This window comes from Leucoraja erinacea, chromosome 30, assembly GCF_028641065.1.
Source record: "Leucoraja erinacea ecotype New England chromosome 30, Leri_hhj_1, whole genome shotgun sequence".
Lineage (NCBI taxonomy): Eukaryota > Metazoa > Chordata > Chondrichthyes > Rajiformes > Rajidae > Leucoraja > Leucoraja erinaceus.
In genome coordinates, this window is record NC_073406.1 from 4,169,060 (window position 1) to 4,190,560 (window position 21,501).

Genomic DNA, 21,501 nt, shown 5'->3' on the forward strand with positions numbered 1-21,501 from the left:
CACCACCCTCTATGTAAAATAATTTGCCCCTTATAGGCTGTCTTTAAACTTTCTCAAACCCATCTCATTTTAAAGTCATGCCCTCTAGACATTGACAATTTTCTGGGTAGTTTACCCTAGGGCATTTCACATAGGGTTCTTATTCGCAATAGTTCAAGTGGTTCGAGCTAGATTACGAGATAAACAGTGTAGTCTGTGGATTAGTGCCGACAGCAATAGGATTTTGACATTAAGGGCCTTACCGTGTCAGAGACCCGGGTTCGATCCTGAGTACAGGTGCTTGTCTGTACCGAGTTTGTACCTTCTCCCCGTGACCTGCGTGGGCTTTCTTCGAGATCTTCGGTTTCCTCCCACACTCCAAAGACGTACAGGTTTGTAGGTTAATTGTCTTGGTGGAAATGTAAGATTGTCCCTCGTGTGTATGTGTAGGGTAGTGTTAATGTATAGAGATCGCTGGTTGGTGCCGACTCGGTGGGCCGAAGGGCTCTGTATCTCTAAACTAAACCAAGCTACAAATGGACAAAATCTACCAGCGAATGGGTTGTAAAATGATTTTTTCCACCAATATTATTTATCTTTCAGTTGCTGCTCTAATTATATGTTTACATTCTGATCTTTATTTAGCGCTTGATTTATCCTTTATAAAGCTAATTGAAGAATTCTAGGAGGCAATCTTTTAATGCGGTTTGTTGTGTAGCGGGTTTGTTGACACCAGAACAGCTGGTAAACAGATGGAGAACAACCTAGAGAAGGTGAAGGGCCAGTTGTGTAGTTCTCCCTCACTCCCAGAGACCTGCACAACACGGTGAGACCAAGCGGAGGTTGGGCGATCGTTTCGCCGAACACCTCCGCTCGGTCCGCAATAACCAAGCTGACCTCCCGGTGGCTCAGCACTTCAACTCCCCCTCCCACTCCGTCTCCGACCTCTCTGTCCTGGGTCTCCTCCATGGCCACAGCGAGCAGCACCGGAAATTGGAGGAACAGCACCTCATATTCCGTTTGGGGAGTCTGCACCCCGGGGGCATGAACATCGAATTCTCCCAATTTTGTTAGTCCTTGCTGTCTCCTCCCCTTCCTCAGCCCCCCTGCTGTCTCCTCCCATCCCCCAGCCTTCGGGCTCCTCCTCCTTTTTCCTTTCTTGTCCCCGCCCCCGATCAGTCTGAAGAAGGGTTTCGGCCCGAAACGTTGCCTATTTCCTTCGCTCCATAGATGCTGCTGCACCCGCTGAGTTTCTCCAGCTTTTTTGTGGACCTGCACAACACGTTTGGTTTAGTTTAGTTTAGTGATACAGCGCGGAAACTGGCCCTTCGGCCCTCTAAGCCCATGCCGTTCATCGACCACCCGTTCAAACTAGTTCTGTTATCCACCTTTCTCAACACACTGGGGGCAATTTACAGAAGCCAATTTACCTACAAACCTGCATGTCTTTGGAATGTGGGAGAACGCCCACATGGTCACAGGGAGAATGTACAAACTCCACATAGACAGTCAAGATTGAATCGGGCTCTCTGGCGCTGTGAGGCGGCAACTCTCCTGCTGCGCCCCCGTGTCACTGGTGTTTCACTGTAGTTTAGTTTAGTTCAGTTTAGAGATACAGTGGGGAAACAGGCCCTTCTGCACTGAATCTGTACTGACCAGCGATCCCTGCACATTAGCACTGTCCTCCACACAATGGGGATAATTTACACACACACACCGAACCAAATAACCTACAAACCTGTATGTCTTTGGAGTGTGGGAGGAAACCTGATGGGCCGAATGGCCTAATTCCACTCCAAGAATTTATGAACAGGACTTTGAGAGTTCACACTGTAATCTCACACCAGCTGGACACTAAAAACCAGCGCACTAACTTAAGGGTCTCCAAGCTGTGCAAATCTCATGGTACCAGGAAGCAGAAAGTCAAAACACTAATCATTGGGTAAATACTCAATTCATAAAACAAACTTTACTGTAATTGGCAAAGAAATGTAATATACTAAATTCACGAGAAAAGCACATCCAAATCCAAAATTCTAATTGCACAGAGCAGTCGGACTCCAAAGTCAACAACTAATTTCTAGTTTCTATGTTTCGGTAACAGGAAACCAATGACATTAATACCAATACACTAATACCATGGTAACAGGAGAGTGGGAGCCAGCACATTTAGCTCTCAGTAACTGGACATTTACAGGCAGTACATGAATGCCATGGTAACTGGACTCGCAAAACCTACACATTAACCTCAGGGCAACAGGACTTTCAAAGCCAGATATTATGATCTCAGTAACGGCACACTTAAAGCCCATAAACCTAACCTCACAGAGACAGGATACTTGAAGCCAACACAGAGTCCAGGAACTATTTTCTTTGTTACTCTCAAGAAGACCGAACAAACTACTTCCGCTGCCACATTCAAAATGACACAATTGTTCTCCCCGTGACCTGCGTGGGTTTTCTCCGGATGCTCCGGTTTCCGCCCACACACCAAAGACGTACAGATTTGTAGGTTAATTGGCTTTGGTACAATTGTAATTTGTCCCGAGTGTGCGTAGGATCGTGTTAGTGTGTGAGGGTCGCTGGTCGGCAGCGACTCGGCGGGCCGAAGGGCCTGTTTCTGCTTCGTATTTCTAAGCTCAACTAAACAATCAAACCAAGAACTAAAGCAAATCTATACAACGTCTCATTACGAGCAGATGGTTTGCATATCTCATTTGCTGCTAGTGGAACCTTCTGCTTCTCCACAATTGAACAGATTTGACAATTGCATTTTTACTTTTCCTCATGAATTCAAATAGAACGAAACATCATTTTCTCTTGCCAGCTTAAAAATGCTAACGGACGCATCTAGAAACATAGAAACATAGAAATTAGGTGCAGGAGTAGGCCATTCGGCCCTTCGAGCCTGCACCGCCATTCAATATGATCATGGCTGATCATCCAACTCAGTATCCCGTACCTGCCTTCTCTCCATACCCCCTGATCCCCTTAGCCACAAGGGCCACATCTAACTCCCTCTTAAATATAGCCAATGAACTGGCATCAACTACCCTCTGTGGCAGAGAGTTCCAGAGATTCACCACTCTCTGCGTGAAAAAAGTTCTTCTCATCTCGGTTTTAAAGGATTTCCCCTTTATCCTTAAGCTGTGACCCCTTGTCCTGGACTCCCTAACATCGGGAACAATCTTCCTGCATCTAGCCTGTCCAACCCCTTAAGAATTTTGTAAGTTTCTATAAGATCCCCTCTCAATCTCCTAAATTCTAGAGAGTATAAACCAAGTCTATCCAGTCTTTCTTCATAAGACAGTCCTGACATCCCAGGAATCAGTCTGGTGAACCGTCTCTGCACTGCCTCTATGGCAATAATGTCCTTCCTCAGATTTGGAGACCGAATCTCGGTGTACATTTTTTTTTCCAGTGAGATTGGACACAAGTTTTGTGGTGCGTGGTAGATTAGACTTTTCTTGCAGACACAAGAAACTGTCTGAAGAAGGGTCCAGACCTGAAATGTCACCTATCCATGCTCTCCAGAGATGATGCTTGATCTGCTGAGTTACTCCAGCACTTTGTGCCTTTTTTTTTGTGCTAAACCAGCATCTGCAGTTCCTCGAGTCTCCATTTAAAATCACTGATTTGGCCACATTTCTCTGTACTGTTGCAGCCCCATGGATACAAGATTTCCTGTGTTGTTTGTACATCATAGTATTCTGCGTACATGAACCTCAAAATTCTCATGGTGTTCCCATGCTGTATAACTGTCTGACTCTGGAAAACACCATGAGCGCTGATAGCAGTGAAGGTACAAATCCTAACTTTGACGTCAGAATGAACATGTTTTAACTGTTAATCAGGATGACTACATAGAGGGTTGAATATCTGCACCGTGAATTCCCTTGGTCAGCTTTTCACTTTAATTTAGTTTAGAGATACAGCGCGGAAACAGGCTCTTCGGCCCAGCGAGTCCGCACCGACCAGCGATCCCCGTACACTAACACTATCACACACACACACACACACACTGGGAACAATTTACAATTTTACCGAGTCAATCAGCCTACAATCACGCACGTCTTTGGAGTGTGAGAGGAAACCGGAGCGCCCGGAGAAAACCCACGCAGGTCACGGAGAAGAACGTGCAAACAGCGCCTGCAAGGCAGCAACTCGACCGTTGTGCCACCAATTGTGACCCCAGTGTCACAGCTTCTTTCCGTCGCATCAGATGCAAGACATGCGTATGTTTTATTCAGTGTTATGTTAAAGCGCTGCAGTGAATTACAAGTGATGTTGGTGGGAATAAAAGCTGAGATGCTAAAGTGTGATAGGAAGCAGTGAAACTATAAAAGTTACAAAAAGAGCTTGTAGCTCTTGTATCAGAACAATGAATGTTGTCTAGGAGGTAGTAGTGACATCAGTACACTGCCAGAATGCTTGGGCTTGAGTTAGACTCTAGCAATACCTCCGTTTAAATAACATAATGGATCATAGTAGAAGATCAAGGAATTGGTATTGGTTTATTAATTTCAATCGGTTGTTTATTTATTTATTTATTTATTATTTTTTCACTGAGATCGTGAAAAACGTTGTTTTGTGTGTTATCCAGTTGAATCATACTGTGGGGTACAGAGGGGGAAAGAAAAAGGGAACAAAGTGCAGAATATGGTGTTACAGTTGCACAGAAAATACAGATAATAAAGTGCAAGGTGTGTAGTGGAGTAGGTTTAATGATCGGGAAATTCATCCCTTGTATACGAGAGGTCCCTTCAAGAATAGGATAACAGCGGGGAAGAAACCTTTCATGTCGTTTTGTATCTTCTGTCCTGACAGGAGCGAGGAGCAGAGAGAATGCCTGGGGTGCGAGTGATCTTTGATGTTGTTGGCTGCTTTCCCAAGGCAGCGTAGTGTAGATTGTGTCGATGTGGAGGCGGCTGGTTTTGTGTGATGGTCTGGGCTGCGTTCACCACCCTCTGCGAGTTCTTGCGGTCTTGGGCAGAGCACTTGCCATACCAAGCTGCGATGCATCCAGATAGGATGTTTTCTATGTTGCGTCTGTAGACTGGTAAGTCATTGGAGACGTGCTGAATTTCCTTAGCTTTCCGAGGAGGTGGAAGTGTAGGTGTGTTTCCTTGTCTGTGGCATCAATGTCATTGGACCAGGACAAATTGTTGGTGATAATTACACCTTTATTGTATCGCTACTGGCAAATTCTTTTCACTTGCACTTTATGAATAAAACTTGACTTGAAAGCTGATGCTCACTCACATCTACTCTGCAACATAATGGGGAGTGTACTTCCTAAAGTTGATAACCAGCTCCTTTGAATTGCTGCCTTTAGTTTAGTTTAGTTTAGAGTTACATTGTGGAAACAGGATTTTGGCCTACCAAGTCTGCACCGACCAGCGATCACCCGCACACTAGTTCTATTTCACACCCTATGGATAATTTACAAAAGCCAATTAACCTACAAATCTGCAGGTCTTTGGAATGTGAATGAATGTGAGTGGAAGCCGGAGCACCTGGAAAAGACCCCACGGGGTCAGAGAGGACGTATAAACTTTGTACAGACGCCGCCCATAGTCAGGATCGAACCCGTGTCTCTGGCGCTGTAAGGCAGTAATGCTCCTGCTACGCCACCATGGCATCATTAACAGAAAGATAAAAGGCTAGTTGAGTCATATAGCACAGAAACTGGCCCTTAAGCCCACCATGTCTATATTGAGCGTACACAAAATTGCTGGAGAAACTCAGCGGGTGCAGCAGCATCTATGGAGCGAAGAAAATAGGCAACGTTTCGGGCCGAAACCCTTCTTCAGACTGCATTGGGCCCAGAGCCTAATGGAACACAGAACATAGACCAATACCGCACAGGAACGGGCCCTTCGGCCCACGATGTTAATGCTGAACCTGATGCCAAGTTAAACTGATCTTATCTGCCTGTACATGATCCATATCCCTCTATTTCCTGCATTTCTGTGTGCCTATCTAAAAGCCTCTTAAACAGCACTAACACATCTGCCTCCACCGCCACCCCTGGCATTGCATTCCAAGCCCCCTCCACTGGTATAAAAAAGCTTGCCCCTCTCACATAGCTATGCCTTCTAGTGTCGGACATTTCCAACCTGGGAAAAATGATCTGACTGTCTACCCTATCTCTATGCCTTGTGTAAATGCTATGCCTTTAATTCATTGTTAATAAGATAGCAATTGCATCAGGTACAGTCATATGAATTGATAGCTATATTTGACATGGTTCCATTAGCCTAAAATTCAGTTCAGTTTTGACTGAGTTAATTTTCCTATTATGCTCTAGAGGAATACCCAGATGAATTGCCTTTTCAAGTGCCGCATATTTCTGCTCATCAAGCCAACATGTTTTCCCTGGGAAAATGGTCAGTTCACTGAGCTGAATCAAGCCTCACTCCATCACCCTCGCATTCATTTAATGTTCAACTTCCGCTCTGCCATCTGGTGCTTGTTGTAAATACCAAAACCGAACTTAACAAGAATATAGAACCCAGAGCAGTACAGCACAAGAATCGGCCCTTTGGCCCACAATATCCATGCCGAACATGATGTCACGTTAAAGTCATCTCTTCTGCCTGCACGTGATTCATACCCCTTAACATCCATGTTCCTATTATTATCTAAATGGTGGCCGATTGGGAAAGGGGGAGATGCAGCGAGACCTGGGTGTCATGGTACACCAGTCATTGAAGGTAGGCATGCAGGTGCAGCAGGCAGTAAAGAAAGCGAATGGTATGTTAGCTTTCATTGCAAAAGGATTTGAGTATAGGAGCAGGGAGGTTCTACTGCAGTTGTACAGGGTCTTGGTGAGACCACACCTGGAGTATTGCGTACAGTTTTGGTCTCCAAATCTGAGGAAGGACATTATTGCCATAGAGGGAGTGCAGAGAAGGTTCACCAGACTGATTCCTGGATGTCAGGACTGTCTTATGGAGGAAGACTTGATAGACTTGGTTTATACTCTCTAGAATTTAGGAGATTGAGGGGATCTTATAGAAACTTACAAAATTCTTAAGGGGTTGGACAGACTAGATGCAGGAAGATTGTTCCCGATGTTGGGGAAGTCCAGGACAAGGGGTCACAGCTTAAGGATAAGGGGGAAATCCTTTAAAACCGAGATGAGAAGAACTTTTTTCACACACAGAGTGGTGAATCTCTGGAACTCTCTGCCACAGAGGGTAGTTGAGGCCAGTTCATTGGCTATATTTAAGAGGGAGTTAGATGTGGCCCTTGTGGCTAAGGGGATCAGGGGGTATGGAGGGAAGGCAGGTACGGGATACTGAGTTGGATGATCAGCCATGATCATATTGAATGGCGGTGCAGGCTCGAAGGGCCGAATGGCCTACTCCTGCACTTAATTTCTATGTTTCTATGTTTTCCTATGTGAAAGATTATTACACACCCACTATCGTATCTGCCTCCATCACCAGCCCTGGCAGCACTCTCCAGGCATCTATCACCCTCTGTGTAAAAAAACTTGCCCCGCACATGTCCTTTACACTTTGCCTCGCTCGCATTAAAACAATGCCTTCTAGTCCTTGACAGTTCCACCCTCCTTGGGTAGGAGACCAAATAGAGAGTCAGAAATATACAGGGAAGCAAACATAGGTTTATACACTGGAAAGAGTGAAGTTGGATAATAGGCAGATAGTCAGTCACACAGATGAAGGAACGGGCTTGTTCATGAATGGGATTTCTGGACAGGAAGATGAGGGGGGAAAAAAAACAACACTTTGGAGTAGATGTTACTGGAAGGCAGGAACATTATGGAGATGGAGAGGTATTTTGTTTTCTCTTTAGTTTCTGGGAATTAAGGAGCGTTTTGACAAATTGTCACCCAACTAGTCCACAAAGGATTAAATGCCATGGATGTGTGGATTAACCAAGTTTGAAGGGGTAAAAGATCAGGTCTTAGAGGGGAAGGGCGGAGGGTGGGTGCCTGGAACACGCTACTGGGAATAGTGGGGAGGCAGATACGATAGTGGTGCTTAAGAGGCACATGGATATGCATGGAATGGTGAGATATGGATCGTGTGCAAGCAGATGAAATTCATGTATCTCGGCATCACGAGTGGCATAAAAATTGTGGGTCGAAGGGCTTGTTCCTGCACTGTGCTGTTCTCTGTTCAAAGCTCATGCTGTGCTGACCTCATAGCAAAGGTCAAGATGCTGCCTGATCCACTGAGTTACCCCAACACTTTGTGTTTTTTTAAAATAAATAAATCTGCGGTTCCTTGTGTCTTCAAGATCAAATTGTTATTCAGGTTAGGACACAAAGTGGTTGGAGTAACTCAGCGGGTCAGCCAGCGTCTCTGGAGGACAAGGATAGGTGAAGGGACCCTTCTTCAGACCTACCCAGAGATGCTGCCTGACCTGCTGAGTTACTCCAGCATTTTGTGCCCTTTTGTGTAAACCAGCACCTGCAGTTCCTTCTTTCCACTACTTGTTTGTGTGTTATTTGGTAAGTTATTGTTCTGCCACAGTAACGAAATTGCATTGGCATCAAATGGCATTCTTTAAATTTTGCTGATAAGGTTTTAAGTTCTGGCCAGGTCAGATGTTGTACTAAATATCAGCTTGGATAATGAGATTGGCAACTGGTTCTTCCGGCAATGGGGACACCTGACTATTTATATTCTCCCCTGGCTGGCCTCTTCGGGATATAGTTTTGAGTAGGAAAAATGATAATTTGTAGCATTTGTATTATTTCCTTTGCATGTTTAGAAGAATGAGCTGTAATGTATTCCCTTTGTAGGTGTGAATTGTAACTTGTGACTCAATCTTCCATGAATCACTGGTTTGAATTTGCATGCCAAGGTAGCTGGATTGTTACTGCAAATACTGAATGTTAGTTATTTAACACAAAAGGACTGAAAGGTTTGACAGAGAAAATAAAGATGACTCTCAAAGTGCCAGGCTTTCATTGTGGCTCTGCCTTTCATTACCGAGTGAGAGATCACATCAGACCCAGGTGTCCTGCTCATACTGCCTGTCTTCACATCACAATAATGAGTTTCTCTTTTAACAAGTCTGTTTTTCTCTGGCTGTGACAGCTTGGGTTGTTTTTCATCCCAGTATTATTTTAGCTTTAGTTTTCGAGATAGAACTTGGAAACAGGCCCATAAGCCCGCGCCGACCAGCGATCACACATTCACATTAGCTTTAAGGTAGACAGAAATCTGAAGAAGGGTTCAGCCTGAAGAAGGGTTTCGGCCCAAAACGGTGCCTATTTCCTTCGCTCCACATAGATGCTGCTGCACCCGCTGAGTTTCTCCAGCATTTATGTCTACCTTCGATTTTCCAGCATCTGCAGTTCCTTCTTGAACACATTAGCTTTAAGTTATCCTGAGACACTCTCATCTTTCTCATCTACACTCTACACACTGACTAGGGGCAATCTTCTTTTTGCAGAGGCCAATTAAGCTACAATCCTGGAGCGAACTAGTGTCTTTGGCAGCGGTTCCACCAGCTGTGCCACTATATGGTTTTTTTTAGTTTTTGTCTGTCAATTTTTCTACTGCCACTGTTCGTTAATTTTCAAAGCTTCCAAAGTTGCTATTGATTTTTTTGTGTGGAAAGGAATTGCAGATACTGGTTTACACCAAAGATAAGACACAAAAAGCTGGAGTAACTCAGCGGGTCAGGCAGCATCACTGGAGGAAAAGGATAGGTGATATTTCAGCTGAAGAAGGATTTCGACCTAAAATATCACCAAGTCTTTTTTTCCCAGAGATGCTGCCTGGCCCCCTGAGTTGCTCATGAAGGAACTGCAGTTGCTGGAGGTAGATAAAAATACTGGAGAAACTCAGCGGGTGAGGCAGTATCTATGGAGCGATGGGATAGGTGACGTTTCGGTTCTCGAGCTGAAACGTCACCTATTCCTTCGCTCCATAGATGCTGCCTCACCCGCTGAGTTTCTCCAGTATTTTTATCCACCCTGAGTTACTCCAGCATTTTGTGTCTGTCTTTGCTATTGATTTTACCCGGCTATCTAATACATGCTTAAAATGTAATGCTTCATGCTAAATACATGCTAAAATATACTTAAAATTTAAATTGCACGACAAGAATCCCCCGATAACATCTATTTTCCCCCCAAACTGATGGTGTCTGAAATGTCATTAAAAATACCGGCAATTAGCTTCAGATTCATAGTCAAATTGTAATTACCTAATTGTGTAATATAATGGACTGGCCAGTTACTGTTATAATACAGTTTCCAATGAAGTAATCACCATTTATATTGTCCCTTTCACGGATATTCCAATCATGTACTGATAAAACCCAAAGAAAAAAGCAATTGCTTGCTTTATAAAGTGTCTTTTATGACCTCAGGACAAGTCAAAGTGTTTTACAGTCAATGCAGCACTTTTGGAAGTAGGAAATAAATGATCAGATCTTCTGCTCTCAGTGAAATTGGTGGAATTTGTCGGCCAACTATCCTGCGTCTGCAAATGTTGCCCGGGGATCTGTTACTGCTTAGTACCACATCTGAAAGATTCAGCAACTTTACACTTACCCTGGATTTAAGTTAAAAGGAAATACTGTGAGCCACAGCGTACAAGGATGCTGAGTCCGGGGAAGGAATTGCAGCGGTTACAAAACCACGGGGAAAGCTCAAACTGTGGAAAACTGCAACAGTTTCCCCGAGCAAAACACAAGTGCTCGAGTAACTCAGCGGATCAAGCAACATCTAGGGATGAAATGGACAAGTGATGCTTTCAGTTTGAAGAAGGGTCCTGACCTGAAATGTCATCTGTCCATTCTCTCCACCAATGCTGCTTGACCCACTGACTTTCTCCAGAACTTTGTGTTTTGCTCCAGATCCCAGCGTCCGTAATTCCTTGTGTCTCAATATTTCCCCCCCCCCCCCCACCCGAGTTCACAGACCCTCAGAGTTAACTCTATCTGTGGAATCATAGTCATACAGTGTGGAAACAGCCATTCTGCCCAACTTGCCTACACAGACCAACATGTCCCATCTACACTAGTCCCACCTGCCTACATTTGGCCAATATCCCTCTAAAGCTGTCCAATCCATGTACCTGCCCAGATGTTTCTAAAATGTTGCAACACTACCCAAACATCCTATAGCGGAGCAAGATAGACCACTCCTGCTAAATGTAATGAGCTGACGTGTAGTACGCAACGGAGCGGAGTGTGGGCCTTTTTTCATCCATTTCAGTAACCGGACCCGACCCGACCCAACTCGCAGTGTAATCAACGTTGCGGGGGAACAGTTTGCGTTAATAAATTAAAATTCTGAAAATGCGGAGAAGATTTTTACCAAATAAAGTGGAAGTGGGAAACATTCACGTTGATACACTAAGGATCTTCTAAGGCTGGGACAAAGGAAATGCATTGGTGTACAATCATGTAACGTGGCATCTGAACTACTGCTGAAAGATAAGACTCAACACCTGCAATGGAGATGAAATCTTTGCGTCAAATTAAATAAAAATGGTCCTTGCATCCGAAACTTCAGTGCTCCAAGTTACATCCTAAAAAATAATTTAAAATAAGTCCAGAACAAGTATAATGCATCAGAAACAAGCAGGCATCCTATGAAGAGGAGGAGAAAGATACTCACAATGGATGAAAGGTCCACATTAATCATTTTTTCATTATCCATAACAACTGGCTGCAGGCCTGCCACATTCAGCTGTACTGAAGAACTACGATAGACAAAATTCAGAAGCCAGTCACCCCTGTTAGAGAAAAAGCAATTATTTTTTAAATAGTTTAGAGATCAGCATAATCTCAAATTCAATTTTGGCCTGAATATTCTTTACGGTAACTAAGTATGCTTTGAGCTCATTCTCAGCCCCAACAACAATAGCATATTTATTAAATAAACGATCACATACACCACAGAACAGTGCAGCAAAGGGCCAGCACCTTCGGACCCCCGATGTCCATGCCGAACATGATGTCGGGTTGAACTAATCTCCTGTACGTGATCCACATCCCTGGGTAAAATTTGAGATTGCCCCTTGTGTGCGTAGGATAGTTTTAGTGTGCGGGGATCGCTGGTCGGCGCGGACTCGGTAGGCTGAAGGGCCAAATTTCGTAAGCAGTATTTCGAAACTAAACTGTGTGAAGTTCCTTGCCTTCCGTAAGTAATGATCCTATTAAGCAAAAATCGTCATCCTTCCCTAGATCTCGTGCTTTGGATTCCTATCTTAATCCATGAGTCTATGTTGTTAGTATCGCAATAAACAAAGTTATAAGTTGGCACAGATATAGACTTATGCCCCCTGTCAGCGGGTGCAGCAGCATCTATGGAGCGAAGGAAATAGGCAACGTTTCGGGCCGAAACCCTTCCGGGTTTCGGCCCGAAACGTTACCTATTTCCTATAGGTATTACCTATTTCCTATGGTTGTTCAACTCTTTGCATGGAGCGAAGGAAATACGCAACGTTGCCTATTTCCTTCGCTCCATAGATGCTGCTGCACCCGCTGAGTTTCTCCAGCACTTTTGCCTACCTTATCGTGCCCCCTGTCCCACTTAGGAAACCTGAACGGAAACCTCTGGAGACTTTGCGCCCCACCCAAGGTTTCCGTGCAGGTTCCCGGAGGTTGCAGGTGGTTGCCGGAGGTTGCAGGTGGTGGAGACTGACCAAAAACCTCCGGGAACCGCACGGAAACCTTGGGCGGGGCGCAAAAGTCTCCAGAGGTTTCCGTTCAGGTTTCCTAAGTGGGACAGAGGGCATTAATTCTTGCGTACCTAGAGTATCCATTAATTATACGACCAGCGACCACTCTTGTGAGAGGTTTCCAGTGTTTGGCCGCACCTTCCACTGGAGCTCCGAGCAACACAACATCTTCGATAATTCCTTCACCATCTGTAAAAAAAAAACAAAAGGAAGGATTGAAAAAACCTTACGGAGACCTTAAACGTGGAAAGAATCAGATTTTCCCTGTTGGACAAACAGGAATTATTCGTTGGAATATGGTCTCCTTTTATTGATTACTTAAAGGGTCAGAATAGTTCAGCACAGGAACCTGACTAGCACTCGGGCTAAAGAATGGATGAAATGCTATACTCTGAAATGTACGAACATATCTCGAACGAAGTTTTTTAGTTTAATAAATTTTTCCATTCTTCTTTAACTATCTTTTTCCTTTTTTTTTTTTTGTTTTTTTGTTTTTGTTTTTCTTCTCTTTCTTTACTTCATCTATCTCTTTAGTTCTATCTAGTTTTAAAAAAAAGGAATAAAAAGGCAAAAGGTATTGGAGACAATGTAATAATAACTGACAATATTATCAATTTAAAAATGTAAGACTGTAATGATGTAATAGGTTATGTACCTATCTCCAATAAAAAATATTTTCAAAAAAAAAAAAAAAGAAAAAACCTTACGGATAAATTATTGACAATCCATGGACGTACTGAACTAGTATGCCAATATGTACGCCGCCCTGGTCAATCTTGTACATCATGAACACTATCAAGATTCACTAAATTAGTTCAACCGCTTACAGAAGAAATTCTATTGATTAAGAGGTGGCACAGTGTATTGAATGTGATGTAAGGCAAATGTTTAGTTCTTGAATAAATCTAACCCAAACTGCGTTTTTGTTAAATAGTGCTGTTAATAATACGAATGCTAATGGCATTTAGAAACATAGAAACATTAGGTGCAGGAGTAGGCCATTCGGCCCTTCGAGCCTGCACCGCCATTCAATATGATCATGGCTGATCATCCAACTCAGTATCCCGTACCTGCCTTCTCTCCATACCCTCTGATCCCCTTAGCCACAAGGGCCACATCTTAACTCCCTCTTAAATATAGCCAATGAACTGTGGCCTCAACTACCCGCTGTGGCAGAGAGTTCCAGAGATTCACCACTCTCTGTGTGAAAAAAGTTCTTCTCATACATAAAACATAATATATAAAACTTCTCATACATGAAACATTTATACATAAAACCCAACAAATGGCAATAAAATGAACTCCAGTCAATCTTTCCTTGGATGGCACGGGATGAAGGGGAATTAGTGAGGATAATTAATGCTCTATTTCTAAGTTATCTCTTGGTTTTAATTGAAAATATGGCACTGGATGGCTGAATGGTTTCTATTCATGCTGTAATAATTCAGTGCCATATGGAATATGTATTTTGTTTTAAGGCACTAAACCACGACAGGAAGAAGTGGTCTAGCTGTGGCTGACGAGGATTGAAGAAGATGAAAGGAAAAGAAACGAAAAGTGCTGTAATGTTTCCAAAATTAACAGTAAGCCGAAGGAATGGGGACATATCAGAATTCAGTAAAGGGAGTATCAAGGAAATAAGGTGGCACAGCGGCACAACTGGTAGAGACCCAGAGGTACACAAAAAAGCTGGAGAAACTCAGCGGGTGCAGCAGCATCTATGTGGAGCGAAGGAAATAGGCAACGTTTCGGGCCGAAACCCGGAAGGGTTTCGGCCCGAAACGTTACCTATTTCCTATAGTGGAGATTGTTCAACTCTTTGCATGGAGCGAAGGAAATAGGCAACGTTTCGGGCCGAAACCCTTCTTCAGACTGATCGGGGGCTGGGGTGGGCGGGGACAAGAAAGGTAAAAGGAGGAGGAGCCCGAAGGCTGGGGGATGGGAGGAGACAGCAGGGGGACTGAGGAAGGGGAGGAGACAGCAAGGACTAGACCCGGGTTCAATTCTGACCTTTGGTTCTGTCTGTGTGAATTTGGTGTGTAATGAGTGGATGAGAAAGTGGGATGACATAGAATTGATGCGAGCGGGTTGATCGATGGTCGGCTTGGGCTCGGTGGATGGAAGGGGCCTGTTTCTATACTGTTTTCTTTATTAATTGAATTGATTGGTACAGCATGGAAACAGACCATTTGGCCCATCAAGTCCACACTGACCATCGATCACCCGTTCACAGTAGTTCCATGTTATCCCACTTCCCCATCCGCTCCCTACACACCAGGGGCAATTTACAGAGATCAATCAACCTATAAACCCGCACGTCTTTGGGAAGTGGGAAGAAACTGGAGCACCCGGAGGAAATCCACGTGGTCACAGGGAGAACATGCGCACTCCTCACAGGCAGCATCTGAGGTCAGGATCGAAGCCGGGTCTCTGGCACTCTGAGGTAGCAGCTCGACCAGCTGCTCCACTGTGGTTGAAGGCACTTAGAAAAGTGGGCAAAGTTAACATGGGTTTACGAAAGGGCAATCATGTTTGGGAAAACTCTGCACGCTTGTAACAGAATGGACAAGGGGAAACCAGCAGCTTAGTTTGGTTCAGTTTAAAGATACGACATGGACACAGGGACTTCGGCCCACCGAGTCCGTGCCACCCATACACTAGTTCTATCCTACACACTAGGAACAATTTTACAGAAGCCAATTAACCTACAAACTTGCACGTCTTTGGAATGGGGGAAGAAACTGGAGCGCCCAGAGAAAACCTACGCAGTCGCAGTCTACAATTCCATGCAGACAGTGCCTGTAGTCAGGATCGAACCCAGGTCTCTGGCACTGTAAGGCAGCAATTGTACTGCTGCGCCACCGTGCTGCACAGTACACACAATGTATTTGATCTTCAATAAGAATAGCTAATCGAAGATCAATTGGGAAGAACAACATCTAAATGATAAAGGGGCGTTGGCTGTGGATTGCCTATGATGTAACAGTACTTATACCATTTGTACTTATAACACTGCTGTAGAAAGAGTTCGCAGAACCCACTCACAGTATAACATTTCTATAGATAAACATTGTGTGCTTATGCTTATCCACTTAGTTGTCATTTTACATTCAAACGTGTCTGCTTCAGTTTCACTTTGTTCATGTGAAGGCCACGAGTTTCAGGAACAAGAGTGCTGCTTCCATTTGTGTGAAAAAGCGAGACTCTGATGCTGAATATACAATCATACTTACACAAACCAGGCAGACAACGTTATTGTACAAGCTGCCAAGTTGTAAATCACTGCCTCTGTAAACCACCCCTCAGGGAGTTGTGACCTGGCTGTGGATTCAGACATGTTTGGCTCCTCAGTGAATGTGTGACTTAATATCCCAGCTATTGATGCAAAATATAACCAAGCTGGGCTCCCAGCACAATTTCAACTCTTCCCCTCAACCATTAGATCAGTTTTAAAAAGCCCTGACTATTAAAGGGTTATGGGAAAGTTATTTATCTTAAATATCTCCTGTGGCCACGACAACTCGTGCGTGACTTGTGCAGTATTATTTCCAAACCTCTGATTAAAACGTGAAGCCTGGTTTAGTCAGTATTTCCATAAATCCTTCGCATCCAATGACAGGTGGGGCTACTAAATAGTCTTGGAGTTGCACAGCGCAGAAACAGGCCCTTCAGCCCAACTCATTCATGCTAACCTCGATGCCTACTTACTAATCTCATTTGACCTTAATCCCTCTACTCCTTTCCGATCCAAAGACCTGTCCACTTGCTTTTTAAAGGTTTTTATTTCTATCTGCCTCTATCACTCTGGCAGCTTTTTCCAATATAATCAAAATCCTACGTAGAAAAACCTGTCCTCAGATCTTTAAATATCCACCATCTTCCTTTAAGCCTATGCTTTTGATTCGACACTCCAGGAAAAAGACCCCATATACCCTACCAATGCCCCTCATAGGTTTATAATCCTCTAAGGTCCCCCCCTTGACCCCCTATGTTCTAAGAAGAATAAACCATCTATTCTCTCCTTATTAGTAAAGCTCTCCATTCCTGGCAACATCCTGGCAAATCTCTTTAGTTTAGTTTAGAGATACAGCGCAGAAGCAGGGTCTATGGTCCACCGAGTTCGTGCCGACCAGCGATCCCCGCACACGAACACTATCTTACGCACTAGGGACAATTTACAATTTTACCAAGCCAATTAACCTGCAAATCTGTCTGTCTGCCTTTACGGGAGCACCCGGAGAAAGCCCACGCGGTCACGGGGAGAATGTACAAACTCCGAACAGACAGCTCCCGCAGTCAGGATCCAACCCGGGTCTCTGGAGCTGTGAGGCAGCAACTCTACCGCTGCGCCACCGATCTTTCTAACGCGACCACATATTTCCTGTAGAGGAGGAGAAATGTGTTGTACCACGACAAGGAGTTCACTAAGAACTGTAGGAGGATATTGAGGGAGGGAGACGGCCGGGAGAAGGAAGGAACGTGGCAAGGAGGTTGGTAAAGAGGGACAAAAGAAGAAAGAAAGAAGTGTGAGGCAAAAGACAGCACGGTGGCGCAGTGGTAGTGTCGCTGCTGCACAGTGTCTGAGACCCAGGTTCGATCCTGACTACGAGCGCTGTCTGTACAGAGTTTGCGCGTTCTCCCTGCAGGTTTGTAGGTTAATTGGCGCAGGGTAAAATTGTCCCTAGTGTGTAGGATAGTGCTAGTGTATGGGGGGTGATCGCTGGTCAGCGTGGACTTGGTGGGCCGAAAGGCCTGTTTCCGCGCTGTATCTCTAAAGGCTAAAGAGTGTTGCTACATTGGGAGAGGTTAAACACTGGAACAGGAAGAACAGGAAAAATGAAGGGCACTTGGTGGGAAAGCAGCAGCCAAGAGTGTTTTTGATTTGATTTTTGGATGATTTAATGGAAATAGTGACTACACCAGGCAGTGAGATGGCTTCACATTTTAATCAGAGGTTTCCCAGTAATACTGCACAAGTCACGCAAGAGTTGTTGTACTGATGTGGTCACAGGAGATAGCTGAGATAAATAACTTTCCCACTGCCCTTAACTGCATCACATCATCGCTGTTATGATTCAACTCTGTGGGTCATCTTTTATAAATCAAGCAGCAATTTGCAAACTTGGTATCCTGCCATATTCCACTGCCTACATTTCTTTACGTCGGGAACAGCGGGGAGAAGGGTGGCGACTGCATGTGAGGATGTTCCTTTGCGCGTGGACCTAGTTTAAAGCAGACCAATTCCAAAAGACGTGGTCTATGTTTCTGGACCTATTACAAGTATGAGGTGCAATAGTAATTAAAAAAAACCAAATATATAAATAAGTGGTATCAGGACCTGGTAACGGGAGGTAAAACAACAAAAACAGACTTGGTTGGTAGTCCCCTTTCTGCGGAGTTTAATGTTATAATAGAGCGATTGTTTCTATTTTCTCTTTCTTTCTTTTCTAGGGTCTATTTTCTCACTTTACTTCCTTCTCTAACTTCTTTCCTAAGGGGCTTTCTTTTCCCAACACTCTTGCACTTCACGACTCTCTTGCACTTTCTTTACTTTCCTTACTTCTACCTTTTTCTTAAAGCTCAAAAAAAAATGAAGCGGTACAAAAAATGTATTAAGATATATGTGTTGTGTAGGATTGTAATTTACCGTACTTCTAATAAAAATAAAATAAAAAAAAAAAAAAAAAAAAGGATGTTCCTTTGCGCATGGACCTAGTTTAAACCTGTCTTGGCTGAAGTATGGAAATCATGATTCTCTCCAAGGATAAACAAGCCAACTCTGTGCAAGATCTTCAATGCATTCTATAAGCAGCTAGCATCCTAGTAATTATAGTAACGCAACTGCAGCAACAAGCTGCACTTACACAGCAACTACTAAAAATGCTTGGTTACTCAAAAAAGCTGGAGAAACTCAGCGGGTGCAGCAGCATCTATGGAGCGAAGGAAATAGGCAACGTTTCGGGCCGAAACTCTTCCGAGTTTCGGCCCGAAACGTTACCTATTTCCGTTGGGTTTCGGCCCGAAACGTTGCCTATTTCCTTCGCTCCATAGATGCTGCTGCACCCGCTGAGTTTCTCCAGCTTTTTTGTGTAACCTTCGATTCTCCAGCATCTGCAGTTCCCTCTTAAATACTAAAAATGCTTCCTTCCACGTCCCAAAGACGTGCGGATAGTTTAGGTAAATTGGCGTTTGTAAATTGTCTCCAGTGTGTATGGGGTGGATGAGAAAATTAAACATAGAACTAGTGTGATATTTGAACACTGAATTGTCCAATGTTATGTAATTTCTACACACACCTTCCTCCCCCTCCCACACACTCCTCCACACACACACTCCTCCAACACTTACCCCCCCCACCCCCCCACACTCCTCCCACTTACCCCCTCCCCACCCCTACACCCTCCTCCCCCCCCCCCCCCCCACACACACACACACACACTCCTCCCAACCCTACCCTCACCCCCCCCCCCCCCCCACACACACACTCATCCAACCCCTACCCCACACACACACACACTCCCTTGCCCTGAATCCTGACCTTGCACCCACTTTTATCTCCCACCCCATCAAATGTCCTTTAAAGAGCTTCACAGTTCGCAATGATGTAGCCCCTTTTGGGTTTATATAAAAAAAGCATTTGTTATTATGGGTCCAAAGGGTGGTGAGCTTTCAGAACTGTGTCAGAGAGTACTCTGGAGGCTGAGAGCCATAATGTGACAAACATCAGAGGCTGAAGGACTTACTTCTGCTAATTATTATGTTCTTCCAAATCTCTTGTATCACTATGTTCTATAAAATATTTAATCCATGTATACTTCTCAGACACAATAAAGATTTAAAGCAGTATTAACTTGTTTTATCACCTCATTTTCTCCCCCACCTTCTCCCAGCTGTGTTGACCCTGTCTGGGATTTGCGTTCCAAAGCGCAAAGTCACACGTGTACAGTTAGCAACTTCACCAGGACGTGAGATTATCACAGCAAAGCCCAACCCAAACCTGATTCAACATCCACACGTGTATGTGTTTTAGGGAGGGTTACCTCTGAGAGACGGGTGGCACAACGGTAGAGTTGCTACCTCATAACGCCAGAGGCCCCGCTTCAATCTTGACTAAGGGTGCTGTCTGTACGGAGTTTGTACGTTCTCCCTGTGACTGTGTGGCTTTCTCCGGGTGCACTGGTTTCCTCCCACTCTCCAGACATGCAGGTTAGTAGGCAAATTGGCTTCTATAAATTGTAACTAGCATGTAGGATAGAACTAGTGCGGACTCGGTGGGCCGAAGGGCCTGTTTCCACACTTTATCCCATTACTGCAGAGCAGAAGCATTAGAACACAGAACATGGAGCAGTACAGCACAGAAACAGGCCCTTATTCAGGAATGCTGAATATTATGCCAAGATGAACTAATCTCATCTGCCTGCAAAATATCCATATCTCTCCATTCCCTGCATGTCCACGTGCCTATCCAAAAAGTCCCTTAAAGGCCACTATCGTATCTGCCTCCACCACCGCCCCAGGCAATGCATCCCAGGCACCCACCACTCTCTGTGTGAAAACCCCTGCACATCTCCTTTAAACGTTGCCCCTTGCAACTAGCTCGAGTTCATTTGTGATGTTCAAATATTTCTGCTGGAAATTAGCACAAAGCAATAAAGAGCAGTACGGCTCCAGGAACAGACACTTCAGCCCACAATACTGGTGCCGAACTTGATGCCAAGTTAAACTGATCTCATCTGCCTGGGCACGTGATCCATATCCCTCAATTCCCTGCACTTCCATGTGCTTTATCTAAAAGCCTCTTAAACAGCATTATCGTGCCTGCCTCCACCACCACCCCTGGCAATGCGTTCCGGACCACTACTACTCTCTGTATATTAAAAAAACACCCTGCATATCTCCATAGAACTTTCCCTCTCTCACTTCATGGCTATGCCCTCTAGTGTTGGACATTGCCACCCTGGGAAAAAGGTTCTGACTCTCACCCTATCTATGTCTCATAATTTTGTGTACCTCTACCAAGTCTCCTAACAACCTCTGTAGTTCCAGAGAAAACAATCCAAGTCTATCCAACTTTTCCCTGAGGCAGAAACCCTCTAATCCAGGCCGCAGTGTGTGAATAATGAGTGAGGACAAGACTGGGGATAGACACAAAACCCTTCTTCACACTCAGCCTGAAACGCCACCCACTCCTTCTCTCCAGAGATGCTGCCTGTCCCACTGAGTTACTCCAGCATGTTATGTCTTTCTTCGGTGTAAAGCAGTATCTGCAGTTCATTCCTACACAGGACAATACTGGGCACGGCTGTGCTGCCCTCTCGTTGCTCAGAGCCCTGCCGACAATTTAAGTGAAGCATATGGACCATGTACCCAAGATTGATGGGAGGTCAGCAGCTAAGGAACCTAGCAACCGCCAATGTTTGTGGAAGAATCAAATAAAAAGGCAAAAACTGGAACAAAACTTTAATTTCCCAAACAAACAAAAATGAGTTGGCAAGCTAAACCTCTATACACTACCACATGAGGCATTCCAAATGGATTGTAATCAATTCTGCTTCATGACCTAAACTCCACCAATACCAATTTCATCATTGCCCTGTTTCAGTCTAAAAAAACATGTCACTATTAGTAGAGTGATCACATCAATTATTTTCAGAATGTTTAATGTTCACTGTGTGTACTAAATATTCATCAAAATTAATATCCAATTTCAGATCTCTTTTCAATGTAACATCATACTCATTACTCGTTCAGTCTGAAGAAGGGTTCCGACCCGAAACGCCACCTATTCCTTCTCTCCAGAGATGCTGCCTGACCCGCTGAGTTACTCCAGCACTTTCATTCA

At 44.4% G+C, this 21,501-nt stretch overlaps 1 protein-coding gene across 4 annotated transcripts in view; it reads right to left on the reverse strand.

Moving 5' to 3' along the window:
* Positions 1 to 21,501, reverse strand: part of tmco4 (transmembrane and coiled-coil domains 4) — a 73,994-nt gene that overhangs the window by 9,165 nt on the left and 43,328 nt on the right. For 3 of the 4 annotated variants that reach the window (XM_055659168.1, XM_055659170.1, XM_055659169.1), the window contains 2 exons: positions 12,731 to 12,848; positions 11,594 to 11,711 (listed from right to left, as the gene is read on the reverse strand). In XM_055659168.1, the coding sequence (XP_055515143.1) occupies positions 11,594 to 11,711; positions 12,731 to 12,848 (236 nt within the window). The remainder of the gene's footprint in view (positions 1 to 11,593; positions 11,712 to 12,730; positions 12,849 to 21,501) is intronic. The other variant, XR_008725855.1, reaches the window with a different exon arrangement.